Source organism: Ammodytes marinus, assembly GCF_949987685.1.
Source record: "Ammodytes marinus genome assembly, chromosome: 10".
NCBI lineage: Eukaryota > Metazoa > Chordata > Actinopteri > Uranoscopiformes > Ammodytidae > Ammodytes > Ammodytes marinus.
The window spans coordinates 12,661,289-12,676,959 of record NC_137214.1 but is presented as its reverse complement, the minus strand read 5'-3'; the positions used below and the strand labels follow the sequence as shown (position 1 = coordinate 12,676,959).

The window sequence follows — 15,671 nt, the reverse complement described above, 5'->3', positions numbered from 1 at the left end:
ATTGATTTAAAAAGCGGGTGCTGACAATGAGTTTAGTCAAAGAATCAGTTTAGTTTACTTAACTAAGAACAAGAGAAAACAAAACCAGCTCTTTGAGGGGCCACATTCAGCTATTTACATGGATTAGAACACACAGTGAAGACTGAAGTCATTTTATTTATAGGTTTGCATGCTGTACAAAATTATGATAAAAGCATCAAAAGTAACATTTGGCCCCCAAGACATGTTATAATTACACTTACAAATTGTTCTCAGTGTGATACAGCTGGTAAAGGTTTTTCACTTTCATGAGCAGAACCAACTACAAAGCTAGAAATATGAATCAAAGTCACATTACTCAAGTGCTGTGGAAATCAGGCGTCCAAAAGGAGCACTGGTGCCAGTTTGTCCTTTCTTCCAGGTTAATCCAAAAATCACCTACGAGACCCAAAAGGCATCACATTCTTTGAAAAAAACAAAAACATAACAGACAGTGATCTTGATATATAATATTGTATAAATCAAATAAAACATTCACTCCGCTAGCATGCTCCGAGAATAAAGACAGGATAAGTGTAGTCACTCGAGTGCGCTGGTTTATACAGTAGGCATGATTCTATCAACACTAATGCAGATTCAGAAAAGATCACCCAAATCTGTATAACAATGTGAAATATCAATATGATATATTTTCTGTAAGTCACAATCGTGTTAACTTTTATTCAATGCGTATAACAAGACATCTAAGACAAGCAAATGGCTTTGGTGTTTCGTAGCTACAAGCTCAATAAAGAACTCAAGAAAAACGTCCAAATATATTTTTCAGGGAAGAGTTTGATTTCCTTCCTGATCTTTAAAACCAGCCAGGAAAAACTCATCGCCCCCAGCCACCCAAAAAGGAAAAAGACACTGGTACATCTTTAAGTTTATGTATCATAACAATTTTCATTAGAGAGGCTACAAAGTGAAGTATGAACCCAAAAATATACTGTATGTGATGGCACTGATAAGAAAAGTCTCTGTTTTGCAGCCTTTTCTTTTTACTCCAAATGTAACTTTTTAGATCTAATTTTGTGAGCATACACCAGACATTTTCATTTAAAACTAGTGTAACAAACCAGTACAACAAAGGCTTGGCTCTTGGAAGTCTTGTGGAAAATTCTTGATCGGTTGAGAATGTGGAGAATGTGCAGTCCACCCCCTTGGGCAGCAGACATGCTCTACTAATGATAGAAAACAATGGTTTTATGGACAAGGCTTGTGTCTGCATTTGAGAAAGGGAGGAAAATAAAATGAAAATGTGTCTCTCGAAGAAAGTGTCCTTGATCCGTTGGTTTGTTTTGTCCACTCTTCTTCTTCGCTGCTCTCTCATTTGTTTCCCAATGCTGTTGTGAGACCAACACGCTCAAGGCAATTTCACCACCACCACGCAGGCACCGGCCCTGCCAACTTTGAGAGGGACCTCCTGCAGTAAAGAAAGGGAGGTTAACATGCAGACTTTAGTCGGAGGCCACATTCAAAAGAAAACCCTGTCTTATTTCATGCAGATAAGAGGGTTACAGAGGTGAGATTGAAGAAGAAGAAAATATATTGCAAAAGAATAAAAGCAAGCTATGAAATATTGAACACATTCATTGACTTCAAGAGATTTATTCTAGCACCGAGGGTGCTAACTGGAACCCTGATGGGACACATAACCAGTTCTGGCTAAAAACAAGCTACAACTTTAATGTTTGCCTGAAACAGACTTCACATTGTAAAACTTTTTCTCTATATTTACAACTATAAGAAACATAATATTTAAAGCTATTGTGCGTGACTTCTGTCGCCCCCATGAGGAATTCTGAGGAATGATTGTGCATGGATTTTAGTTTTTACGCCCTACGTCAAGGGGTTTTCTTAGCAGTATAGAATCAACAACTGAAACATTTTTTATGTACTTCTTGGGATTTTTCTGAGCTCCTGCGCCAGGGTGACACCTGTTTGTAAACGCTGCTATACTGAGAAATACAGTTCTTACAGAGTTGTTTTTGGCGGTGATAGGCTTAATCAACTTAGTGCCAACTCTTTTGGCAATGGTTTGAATGTAACCGACATTGATTTATATGAAAACATTTTATGCATTATAGCTTTAAATGGTGTTGTGTAACTGTGACAAATGAGTTTTGGTTGATGAGATTACCTCAGTCCATTCATTGTTCTGTGCGTCGTAGGACTCAACAGTGTTCAGATATGACTGGCCATCGTATCCACCCACGGCATAAAGCTTGTCGCCCAGCAGGCAAACGCCCACCGCGTCCCGGGATACACTGAGGGACGACACAGTGGTCCATGTGTCCGTTTTTGGGTCATACCTGCAGGTGCAAATAGTTGGTCAAATGTTTTTCTATGTTTATTTGGTTGGTTTTTTTGGGGGGACAATTTTTCATCCTGAAACTCAAGAGGAAAACAGTGTACCATCACAACTAAGAAAGACGTCCTTGTATTTGGTCTCTTTGGTCATTATTGTCTGGATGGTGCTTGTGTCAGCTCCCTTCAGCACAGACAGAGAGCCAAAAAACAAATTATCTCTCGTAACAGCAGCTGCTGCCTGCTGGCACTGGACTCATCAATGGAGGCAGAAGATGGAAAGCAACTATGTTGACCACTTAGATGAGTGAAATGAATACACACATCACATGATTTTCTTCTAATGTTTTCTTTCTTCTGGGAAATTAAGTCATTACAATGTCCAAACATTCAGATATGTCTTTCTGACTGATTGTGAAATATTATGTATACCAGAAGATAAGAAGGTAAGCACGGTACAAACACAGTACAACACTGTATGAAAATAAGGGAAACAACTTGTGATCTCCAAATATATGAATTCAAAGATTAAAGCTGTTGTGATGTTCTTTGAGACTGCTGTATTAAAGAGGCTGATCAATAATTAAAAAGCTCTGTAAAAATCAGACAGCCCTAAAAAGGTATTAATCAATTGTTATTAGAAAAATGATCATAGCCTACAGAAATTATGTTAATTTTAAGGGAGCAGCAGAAATTGCATATATATTTAATACATAAATATATCGAAAGCACATAAAAATTTTTGGCATAATTTTCCAATTTGTCACTGAAATGGAAAAACTTATTCTCAGCAGTGAATTAAACTGAAGGTGCTTTACTGTGAGGCACTCTAGGTTGAGAAGCTTGGGATATTATGGCCACCAGATGGTGCCAGACACTGTAAAGTCAAACCATGTGTGGAAACTATGATCTCTTCAATTGAGCATCACGCAGTATAACACAGATATGTCTCAAAATACAAGAACAGGATGGGGATCGAGAGGAGTTTAACTCCCTTTTGTTCTTGTGAGGAAGTCGGGAGCCTCTGCCCCACCCAAATCCACTCTAATCCTTTGAATGCAACCTGAAGCTCACAACACAACACATTTTGTTTTTGTGTATTTTCCTCCAGATAGGAAGCGTTCACTGACCTCTCAACACAATCGGAGAGTCTGGAACAGTGGTTGGAAGCCGGCGCGTCGTGTCCGCCCACGGCATACAGGAAGTTGTTGTATGTCGCCACGCCAACGCCCCCTCGCCTCTTGGCCATAGGTGCACACATGCTCCACTTGTTGGTGTGCGGATCGAAGCACTCCATTGACCTCAGGCACGAGCTGCCATCTCGACCTCCCACTGCAAACAACCTGGGAGAAATTAAACATAATGGCTTTGGAATCTCATAACATAAGTCATGTCATGATGTGCATAAGGTAGTACTGAATCGGGCAGGAGTCACTCGCTTCCTTTTTTCGAATTTTTGTAGAAATGATGACACAGCAGTGATAATGTGACAGCTTCTATGAGTAACAGAAGTGAGCAGTGAATATCATTTGTCAAAAAGCCTGTTCCTTGAGAGTTATCTCTCCCAGAAAGATCACATCGGTGTTTTAAGTGCTAGTAGCTCACAGGCCCGACAGCAAGAAAATGGAGGCTAGGGAAACATTTTCCTTGCTGTCTATTTTTGACCTAGATGCAGAAATAACTCAGCATCGACTTTAACACTGAATACTGGATGTAGCCGAGCATCAGCTTCATTCCTTCTTTCAGCACACACACATATTTAAATTAGGCTGAGAGCTGGTCTGTTCCTCACTTAATTGACTTGTTAAATAGTGTTGTAAGGCATTTAATGCATACAAATACACAAGCGTTTTGCTTTCATAGAGTCTAGATTGCTCTGTATAAATTACCTCACTTATCAGACCACACTTTGCTGTGAGACAGCCAAATTTATCTCACAGATGCAATAAGGGCAGATACTACATTCAACTATTAACATTTTGTCAAACTATTACTGAACTAAGATTGCATTTCATCTTTGTACTGGATCAGTGCACTGGAAGTTACATAACCATGCCTGTGTTATTGCATGCCCTATTCCAAGTTACATTAATGCCAACCCTTTTTCCGAAAACAAAAACACGCTGCAATGTAATTTTCATATTAATTTGTTAGAACACAGTCTGCAAATCAACTTTCAAAATGTTTAATGGTGGTCTTTTTTTCTAGACAAGATGTGCATATTTATTTTAGAATCTATTTATATTAAAACAATACAATTTCCTAATAGACTGGCTAAAACATGCACACAAATGCACAAACACTTGAGGCTGCGTCGTAATTTGAACACTCGAAAAAGTTCACTTTTCTACTTTTTAAAAAGCAAATTTATCTTTAAGGCAACACTGGCATTCCTTTTACTGCAAATTGCCTGGGCTTGTCTGCCCCTTCGGTTGTCTGTTGTGGCTTCTCAGATGCCAGCAACCTCAACCCTCAGGCTCCATGATATTTCAAGCAGAAAGACAACAATGTGCTTTGCCTTGAAGTGTTAAGTGTACACATTTTAGCCTTAAGCCGAGCTGGGGTGGCTTGAAGGTTTCGATAAAAGCAACTTACTTTCCGTTGAGTGCCGTCACTCCCATGGTGCTCCTTGGCGTTGACATACTGGCCACGTAGTTCCACTGTCTGGCCTGCGGGTCCCAGCGTTCCACTGTGTTGAGATAGCTCCAGCCATCGTGGCCTCCCACAGCATACATAGGGCCCTCCAGCACAGCAATACCTACACACATGGAAACAAAAGATAGTACACTTAACACAAAATAAATCATCAGATGACTACTGATAATTAGTAAGTCTTATTGCACACTGTGTATAAGCGCACAGTAGATGCTGTATTTCATACAGTACATTCAACTATTGGTGTAATGCTAAATGTCTAAAATAATAAAAATCAATATATGATCTCAAAGTTGGGTGTCTCAATAAGCATTTACAAAAATCTGATTGAAAATAAATGTTCATCCATATTATAAAACGTAGTTTTAAAAAACAGCTTTTTTACTGTCCAGGGCTGTGTGGGCGTGGCAGTATGAAAACAGTCTCCAAGGCAACAGTCATTGTTTTTATAGAATGTGGGGCAAAGAACTGCCATGATTTGTTCAACATACTTAATGTGTCATACTCATAGGAACGAGACCATAACATGCCTCATCTTAACCAAGTGTCTGTACATTTTAACAAGGTTACATGACAATATCTTTACTTTGGATTGATAAATGTGTCTAACTCTTTCCAGATGCTTACTTTCATGCAGCTTTTGTTTGCAGACTTTTGATTTTGTAGATTTGGGTTTTGCAGGGACTTTCACACATAGCCTAGTTAAACCCACAATAGGCCTATATTAAATACCTCATCCAGTTTTTTTCATCTTTTCTTTATAAAATCTCTTCATTATGCAATATCAGTACAAGGTAATGTAGACCATGAGTAAGTGAGTAAAGAATAAAGAATAATAAAATGCCATTTCGAAAACAAACTAGTTTTTTGTTTCTTTCTACGGTTCTTGGAGAGAGCTGAGGCGGGGACGTGAGCAGAGTGAGTCATACGGCCGACCACATCTATTCAGAAAAACAGGAAGACGATAAAACTGCATTGTTGTTCCTCATTCCCCAGTCACAGAGGAAAGCGGTTTTTCGCCAGCAACACAGCAGAGGATGTTTGAAACACAATGGATTTTTATATTGCCATCCTCATTTCCTTTGCTGCAAGTTCAGATATTTTGAGGGAACATTGGGGCAGGACTGCATTCGGAGAACCTAGAAAGACATAAACACTGCCGGACCAAACCAAACTCTCTTTCATTGCGGACTGGTGGTTTTGATATATAAAAAATAAATATCTTTTATTTTTTTCTAGTCTTCACCCATAATGCACACAGCAGGCAATGGCCGGGCGGGGATTGGTTGGTAGACACGAGCCTCAGATGTAATCAGACTGTACATATGCACGCCACAAGCTAAAGCAGTGAGAGATATTTGCAACGAGGAGATAAAAGACGACACAGGTAATCTGTACACTGTGATCTCCTGGGCTCACTGATATCTCCGACCACACTGGGTGAGCGAGTCGAACGCTTTGACAAGATCTCCCTGTTCTGTTACCCAGACCTGTTTCAACTGTGAACCAAAACGCTTCTGATATGAGATGTATTGGGCAGGGAGTGGTGAGGAAGAGCAGAGCCTGTTAGGCTTTGATAGGGGGAATAGGAAAATATCAAAGGATCTGTCTCGAAAAGAAAGGTGTGATTTTTTTTATTTTATTATTATCTTTTTTTTTTTACAACATGTCAGATGCGACCCTCCTGAGCATGCCTCCTGCAATTTCTGGTGTTTCATAACACCAGGTAGTCTGGTTGGGCTAAAACTTCAACCATAGAAATACTTGAAAGAGCTGTGTCATTTATTAAGCAAAAATACTAAACATCAACCATTTCCAGTTTCTGAAATGGGAGGATTCGATGATTTTCTTGGTCACATTAAATATTTGAATGCATAATGCTGAACTCTATGACTTATAATTGTTTTTTTGAAATATTCTGTAATATTCTGAAAAGATTTAGATATTTTATTTTAAAGGGACAATGCAAATGAATTAAACTGTGCATCAGAGTCCATCATGTGAATGTGCTAGATTAAGCCGTACAGGCTCAATTTCATCTGCAGTCCTTATAGCAGGTTAATGGCATAAAAAATAACAACAAGCATACAAGAATAGAACAAGGAAGTACTAAACAACTTTATTATTTAATTGAAAAAATTATTGGCAGACTGATAACTATAGTTATAATAATCATTAGTGTAGCTCTACTGATAAAAGTGTCTTTATGATTTAGGAGCATTGTCCCTTTGGAATTCATTGGCTAACAAGGCAATGTATGTATGCCTGCATTATAAGATTCTCCAATAGTTTATTACTTTTATTTTTAATTTAACATCTTAAGCTACGTTTTTCCAGCAAGACACACTCACCAAGTCCGTGTCTGTGTGTTGACATAGGGGGCATGGTGGACCACACTTTATTGTCTGGATTGTAGCACTCCACCATGTTGGATGTCTTGAGTCCATCCCTCCCCCCGACCACATACAGCTTGTTGTCTATCACCGCCACGCCAAACTGCAGCCGCCGCCCATTCATGACTCCTACCTGGACCCAAGTGTTGGTCCGCAGGTCGTACTTCTCTATGGTGGTAGAGCCTTGAACCATGGACACAGCAAGCATTAGACTTTCAAAAAAACAGTGTTAATGTTTGTTGACAGTTAATGCATAACCGGTCAATACCTTTGCTAGCATCCATCCCTCCTACGGCATACAGTGCACCCACAGTGGACTTTCTAGGTTTGGTTCTTGGGCTCTGAAACATGGGGCGTCTCTCGGGCAGAAGGTGGTACTTCATGGCCTCCATCAGCAGCTTTTGGCATTCCAGATCGTCAGAGAACATCTTGTTGTTCTCCAGATCTGCAAGAAGCTACATCACAATGAATCATATTAATGGGCTGCATCATAAGGAACAATGTACTCAAAATGTAAATGAACTCATGTGAGGAGAATGTGTTTCCAGTGTTTATACAAATCACCTTTGACAGGATGCAATGAAATGCCTATTTAAGTCAAACCTGTCAATTCTAAAGCATAAAATATTATTTTCAAACTGTGGTTTCTATGAAATGTTCAAAATCGACTTTAATAGAAAACCATAGGTTGCCAGTATAATAGTCACATTCTTCATCATTCAACAACTTTACCCTACTTTTTGAAAATACCCATTGAGGAGCCATATGTTATATACCTTTATATAACATTGAGCTTACATAGAAGGTTGGAGCAGTTGCACCTGATGTATGTGTTCAGTTTTTATGTTTCATTGAAAGTTTCACCACAAATTAAACGTTTCATGAATGCGAGTTTTAAAAATATTGTATAATGCAACATCGGCTTTTGCAAATACAGTGATTCATTTATGTTGTTTATTTGCCCCACAGCAAAAATATCTCCCCAGCCAATGGATTAAAATAATTAATGTATTAGATTGTGCTTTAGTTCATAGAAACAGTTTCTTAATGTGTGTTTGCAAACAACAATGTTGCCTGTTGTTTTTCCTGAATGTGTTCACCTAATATGGATAGAGTGAAATTCACATACTGTAACATTCACCTAATTAGTTTTGGAAAAATCTTCTGTTAGTGAAAATGAAACTGATTCATTTCCTAAGGGAGATACATGTTCATTCAGATCTGCCAAAATTGATCACCTGGGTTTGATGCTGTGCAAATTGGGATGACACATTTGTAAAATAATTATACTAATTCTCAGAAATACAGCATTGATAAAACATGAGATGAAGTGTTGAAATCACAATAATTCAAAACACAACCAAGGTATTTATAACCTGTGCACATAAAAACTCATGTGTAGAAATCAAATGGTCAGTTTGATTTAGAACTGAAAGGGGCCTAGGTTTATACATCAGCCAACATAAACAATGGTGATTATTGACAATGCAGTAGTTCATTGCCTTTCAGTGGTCATTTGAAATACTGAGGGTGTACGGGGGTGTTAGCTTGCAGTAAATGAGACTTAAAGCTGAAACAGGTAGTCCATTAACCAATTAGCAGATTGACAGAACATTAATTGGTAACTATATTTAGAGATGATACACCATTTCAAAGAACCGAACTCTGGTTCTAGTAGGCCTATCTCAACCATGAGGATTTGTTGCTTTCTTCTGGCTCACATTAATCATTGTCCTTGTTTTTATTTTATTTTAATATTTTTTTTGTTTTATGTCTACTATGTATGATCCCTGTATTTTTATTCATGTGAATTTTTATTTATTTTTACCTGGTTACCTGGGCTGCCACCAGGCGGTCGAATTAGGCATAACAATACAACCAAACAAACAAAAAGGCCGAATGCTCCTTTTGTCTTTTGACAATGAGGACACCGAAAGTTTCTGACAGCTTAGTTCTCAGCAACAAACCCAAGCAGAGGCGCAGTATATGTTTATGCCCCCCCTCCCCCCCCCCACACACACACACACACACCTCTACCCAAATATCTTACCTGTGGAGGAAGAAGAGGCAGACGGATGAAAGAGAGAAGCACCCCGAGGTCCTGCTGTCGATGCTGGACGTCGTGGCGCACCCACATCATCAGAGCCTGGAAGATGGTTTCCTCATCGGGGACGTTTATGTCATCGCTGGAGAGCAGCTTCACGATCTCGGCTGTGGGGAGCAGCAGGAACTCCTGATTCTGAATGACCTCCAGGAAGTGTTCCTGGAACACAGAGGAGACGCAGAGGTCGGAGATAATCATCGCTCATTAGCCGAGGAGGGTGTGTGCTCTTGGTGCAGCATGGCATGTTTCTGTATATCTACGAGGATCAAATGGCTATAGGGTGAAGAGAAATGAACGTAGATAGAAAACAGATTTGGAGGTTTCTAGCAATCAGTCACATATATATATATATATATATATATATATATATATATATATATATATATATACTTTTAGATTATTTATCTTTTTTTTATATAATAGTCTGAAGTCATTTGTGTTGCCTTCACTGTCCATGAAAAGTGTTATAGGCCTACAAATCAAGTTTGATTTGATACAAGAAACCGTTTTCAAGGTGTAGTGTCCAGAAAACCCTTCATCTTTTCCAACAGTTGCTGAATCTCTTATTTTCAGACTCTGTCTGTCCATTTTAGAGCATGTCTCTTAAGGACCCGCCCTCCAAAAAGCCCAGTCTGCTCTGATTGGCTCTGGATCTAACTTCCGGTTTGAATCTAACTGCCAGTTTGATTCAAGGGTATCTGGGGGTGTGCTTATCACAGGTTGAGGTTGTGTTCAATTATATTGGTAATGATACTCCATATGTTGGGAGTCTCTTGTCACACCGGGGTCCCATATTGACATTTAAAAAATATGAAAAGTGAATTCCGCATAATAGGTGACCTTTACTTTCCATTCCTCAAAACATTTGAATGAACAGTTGAGACTGCTGCCTGCTTCACTTAGCTCACTTAATAAAATGATCCACACAACAGAAGGCTATAAATCAGTCTGGCATGAAACATCTCCAAAAAAGTCTCATAATCTTGTGAGGGCACTTTTTCTGCTGATCATAAATGACCCCATTAAGCCTTTTTAAACGAGAAACGGAAAGACTGTGCACACTAACATTACCATCACATCCACACAGTGTCCAGCACAAGTTTTGTGGAAGCTGTTCTCTATTGCCTTCCTAAAGATTGATCTTCCATTCACTGGCCAGAAGCCCAGGACGATATTACAGCACTGCATCGCTACCTCTTCAAGGACATTGTCTCTGGGCAGATCCATTAGAGATGATGCTATATAACACACACACACACACACACACACACACACACACACACACACACACACACACACACACACACACACACACACACACACACACACACACACACACACACACACAACCACAAACACACACACACACACACCCTCCTCTAAAGTATGGTGTGTCCAACATGAAAGCACAAAGATATAAAGAGCAGTCTGTGTTCATAATCACACCCTGTTTCAGTTTTTTTCTTAAACAAGGCGGCTGACCATTAATTATTCAGATGCCACAATAACTTTGACAAATCAAGCGTGCACTGTTTTATTGATCATCAACTGGCAGCAAATTACAGTGACTTGGTCTGATCTATAATCAGAGCAGGTTTTAAGAGCTTAACACAGGCCGGCTCAATGAAATGAGGGACATCTATTGATCTGCTGTGGCAAACACTGAGGGCGAGAAATTTCCATTCAACTCTTTGACGTTGCTTTAGACCAATTATTTGTAATTACCAGTCCCAAACAGCTGACAACAAAATTGAAAGCACAAGAGCTTGTTTCATATGCATTAAAAAGGGACGTGTTTTCAAATTTCGGCAAACTCATTTGTGGGTAAACTGCTCGGAAAACAAGATCAGCGGGAGAGGATACTAATTGATTATTGCAAAAAAGAGTATTTGTGTAATAACAGTGTTTTCTGAGGAGGAGGAAGGCTGAAGCTTAAACGGAGTCGGGCTGGGGGAATTACCTTTCAAGAACTTTTCGATTACCATGTCCTATAGGGCGGGCACAGACCAACTGAAGCACTATGTTTTGTTTTCTTAATTTGGATCCACTCCTCGAAAGCCTAATTCTATAGTATTTACAGAGTTATGCGACTGAAATCTAGTTTTATTTCCCAAACAATTAAATATTACATGTTCCAACTACTGCAAAAAGGGCAACTCTTCCATAAAGGAAAAGGACGTCAGCGACCGCTCTCTGATGCCATGCTCAACCAGGAAAAATAACAAGCTTATCAAAACACAACTTGCTTCAAACACAACCCCAGAGGGTGGACTTCCAGGAAGCCCAACAGCTCTTGCCGCTCATTACTGAGGTGATTGAACAGGAAGTTGGCCCTCTTGTGCAGTTTGATGATTAGATTAACCTCCTGGTCCTGGACCGGGCCTATGTAAACAGGCTGAGCAGATGTCCTTTAGGAGATAACGCTTACCTCGTGCTGTCACTCCTGCATGGCCAGCAAGACGTTATCTGACAAAAATGTGCATGAATCTTAATCCAAAGCAAACATCCCCCGCAGATATATAAGGAAATTGCATTCTCACGAGTATGGCAGCCGCACCAATCAACATGCAGCAAAGGTGTCGTTTCCAACTGACAGCCGCATAGCCAAATTAGATAAAGTGAAAGCGTGAAACTATTCCATTTCTATTCAAATGGGCACATCAACCCATTCCTCAGCTGAAATCAGATGATATAAATAATGATGACACCTACCGTTGGTTCTGACACGTGCTTTGACTACGACCAGGTTATTTAAATAAACTAGCATTAAAGCAGAGGACGGTCACAAATATTTTAATGTGTTCCATGAGGTTATGTTGCATTTAGTGACTGAATTAACAAATAAAGAATGGTTATTATGCGGGGTATAATCAGAGTCAACGTGAGAAAAATAGAAATCAGATGCACACTCAAAGAGGGGCTCCGAGTAAATCCTGTCATTACCTTCGATTATGTGGAGCAGAGTTAATTTGATTCATAAAGTGTGTGGGCAGCCTTTTCTTGCGACAGTAGCCTACATATAGTGGTGATTAAGCTACATTTTTAAATACTCCTGTCTCTGTTATAGCTCTCATTACTGCTGGTGCCCTTGTGTATTCATGCATGATGGAGCGAGTCCCCTTAGTGAGTGCAATCCCCTTAATACAAAATAAATAATTTAGCCCACCCAGCCATGTAAATGTGGTCTTGCTCTCTCCGCCCCTCCTCCTACCATGGTGTAGTTATGAGCCACGTTGAGCAGGTCCACGCAGCCCTGGGCGTCTGCAAACGAGCGTATGCCCAGGCAATTGGAGGGATGAAGCTGTTTCATCAGGAAGTTACAGCAGACCTGGATGACTTGTGAAAGCTGGAGGAGGCAAGCCGCCGCCAATAAACTCTCAATGGTTTCCTCTTTCAGCTCAAGGACGCCTGCAATGTCAGGACAAGCAATATATGACTTTGTATGTCACCATCGGACGGTAAACATAATGGCATACACGGTCAAATTACCCATAGTGAATAATGGTTATTTTTCAGTGTTTGATTACTGAGGCAATAACCCGCAAGCTGTATTTAAATAAATAAATAAATAAACAAATAAAAAATAGGACAATGTATCCTATCGTACTTAAGGAGAGACACTTCAGGTGAATAGGGTAAAAAATGTAACTTGTTTTTGAAGAAATATGCAAATTTGGCAATAGGCTATCTAACTAATTATGTGTAAATTTGCATCCCGTCAAAAAACAAATATCTATTGGTTGGATGACGTCAGCCTTAAAATCTTTATTTCAATTTCACAACATATTAGAGTCCAACGTTTTTACTGAACAGATTTTGGATACAGCCTTTGTTAATTTTATAAATAAAATAAAAATATATATGTTCAGGCCTTAAGATGCATTTCTGCCAGTTTGTTAGAAGAGGTATCATAAATCAGACAATTAACAATATGTTAACAAATCCTTCTGTAACAACCAAGCCCCAACCTCAGCGATTTTTACCAGCATCCAATAAGGAAGTGACACACATTGTAGTACCTTCCGGTGGCCACTGGGGGTGGTACCAGGACTGAGCAATTTTCCTTTGACTCACTTGCTAAACAGGCCATTTTGACAGTCTTATTAAACCTATTTACAACCTGGTCCACAAAACCATTCTAGTCTGTATGTTTAGGTCATATCTCCATGACAACACTGAGGGGTGAATTTCTTTCTACCAGGCTAGTTTTTATTCGTTTGGAGGTTAAAATGTATTGGCGCGATCTCTTGAGTGACAGCTCTCCACCCGTTGTCCCTCACTTTGCCTCGGAGGTATACGTCAGCTCGATGGGCATATCTCCCTCCCCCCGACGTGACGTCAATTCCCTTTTTCGGCAAGAGGAGTGAGGCGGAGTAAAAATCTCACAAGATGGCGACGCGCATGAACCAGGATTATTGGATGCCGTGTGAATAACTGAGGTCAGCCCGGATGCTACATCCATTTTAATATACTATCTATGGTTACAACCTTCAGAATAGTGCCTAGACGGATAATGGGAAGTGTAGTTGATTCAAGTGCTTCAGAAGTTCAGAAATATGCTTCTGGGTATTGAAAAAAACTATTGCGAGATGATGGCCGTAATAAATTGTTGTATAACAGAAATATACAGACACAAACAGTTTAGCAGAATCAACATCTTAATGTACATGTTGGACCTTTTATGCTCGAAGAAAATGTGTGTTTGCTTGCAGTGTCTAGATTAACTGAAATACTTCCTAAAGAGAAATAAACTGGATAATCATCATTCTATTATTTAATCTTATTTTACACTAAGTAAATATTTCAACAGCATTTATCAAAGCGGATTTGTCCTGTAACATAAAACGATAATACATTGAGGTGCTGCCAAGTCGGTCAGCCCAGTGATGAATTGCCTTATTGATCCATTTTAATCATGCTGCATTTTCAGAAGTCTCATAACTGCTTACAAGAGCCAGTGAATGCCTTTTACGAGCACTCACCAGTGTAGGCAAAATGAACCAGGGATCTGAGAGCGTCCGGGTCGACTCCCTCCATCTTGACTTCCTCCTGCTTGGCCTCCCTCACGTCGCTGGTGAACATAGCGGCAAAGTAGTCCGACACGGCACTCAGGACCAGTCTGCCATAAAGAAAAAAAAACCTATTGAATTAATGTTCATGTACTGTACATTAGTTTACTTGTCAGTGGGGAGATCTATACTCTGATTAATTTGAGTGGTAAGCAAATCAATCCAGAGATTGTGTTTCATGCCTCGAAAGTAACATGTTCTTTTACACGGAAGGCCACATATTCACAGCATATGGTACCACTGTAATAATTATGATTTTATGTAGTTCTGTTTCTACCTGATTTAACACTACTTTAGGTCACTGTGAGAAATGTAGTAGCACATATCCATATCATTCCACTTTGTCAGTGTATGATAAATGAAAGTATTCCACATACTTCATGTTGCTAATAGCTACACGGTTCAGACTTCTAATTATGTTAGCTCATTTGTCTAGCTCACATAACGCACTGGTTGATTCAGGAAGGGAAGGAGAGATCAAATGGCACCGCAAGGAATTGATATTCAATGGGAGAGTCCAACAGTCTACACCCATATCTCCACAATGTTGCGGTTTGTAATATTTATAAATGTATTTATTAGGCCTATGTTAAATGTCATGTATTTTGAGTGTAAACCCTCCTTGCTTTACTTGGTTGTGTCCTATGAGCAAATATATAGCCACATTAAAACAAGCATAGGGCCGATCCTTTTACCCAACAAAATCAGTTATTAAGGCTTTTCTCTCTCTCTCTCTCTCTCTCTCTCTCTCTCTCTCTCTGTCTCTCTTTCTCTCTCTTTCTCTCCCTCTCTCTCTATCTATCTCTCTCTATCTCTATCTCTGTCTCTGTCTCTGTCTCTGTCTCTGTCTCTGTCTCTCTCCACCTCTCTTCCTCTCTCTCTCTCTCTCTGGTGCATTGTGGTTTCGGTTGTATGAGTCTAATACGTCAGTGGACAGACATACAGCACATGCACTCGATGGCGCACAGCAATACGGGTGATGTCATGCGATCTGTTCTGTTCAGCCATTCAACCGAGGGCCTGGATGCCTAAATATTGACACCTACATGTAGTGGATCACAGTGCTCTTCCAAGTCTCAAATGTAATGTGGAAATGAGCAGGGGCAGAGGTGTGATTAGATC

General features: G+C 39.7%; 1 protein-coding gene across 2 annotated transcripts in view; it reads right to left on the bottom strand.

Annotated features, from left to right (window-relative positions):
• Positions 1-173: 173 nt before the first annotated feature.
• klhl4 (kelch-like family member 4) overlaps positions 174-15,671 on the bottom strand; it is a gene marked incomplete at its 5' end in the record, with an annotated part of 28,390 nt that continues 12,892 nt past the window's right edge. For both annotated transcript variants that reach the window (XM_080035286.1, XM_080035285.1), the window contains 9 exons: positions 174-1,444; positions 2,162-2,333; positions 3,459-3,671; positions 4,924-5,086; positions 7,335-7,559; positions 7,645-7,831; positions 9,427-9,639; positions 12,692-12,888; positions 14,463-14,599. In XM_080035286.1, the coding sequence (XP_079891412.1) occupies positions 1,385-1,444; positions 2,162-2,333; positions 3,459-3,671; positions 4,924-5,086; positions 7,335-7,559; positions 7,645-7,831; positions 9,427-9,639; positions 12,692-12,888; positions 14,463-14,599 (1,567 nt within the window). In that variant the 3' untranslated portion in view covers positions 174-1,384. The remainder of the gene's footprint in view (positions 1,445-2,161; positions 2,334-3,458; positions 3,672-4,923; positions 5,087-7,334; positions 7,560-7,644; positions 7,832-9,426; positions 9,640-12,691; positions 12,889-14,462; positions 14,600-15,671) is intronic.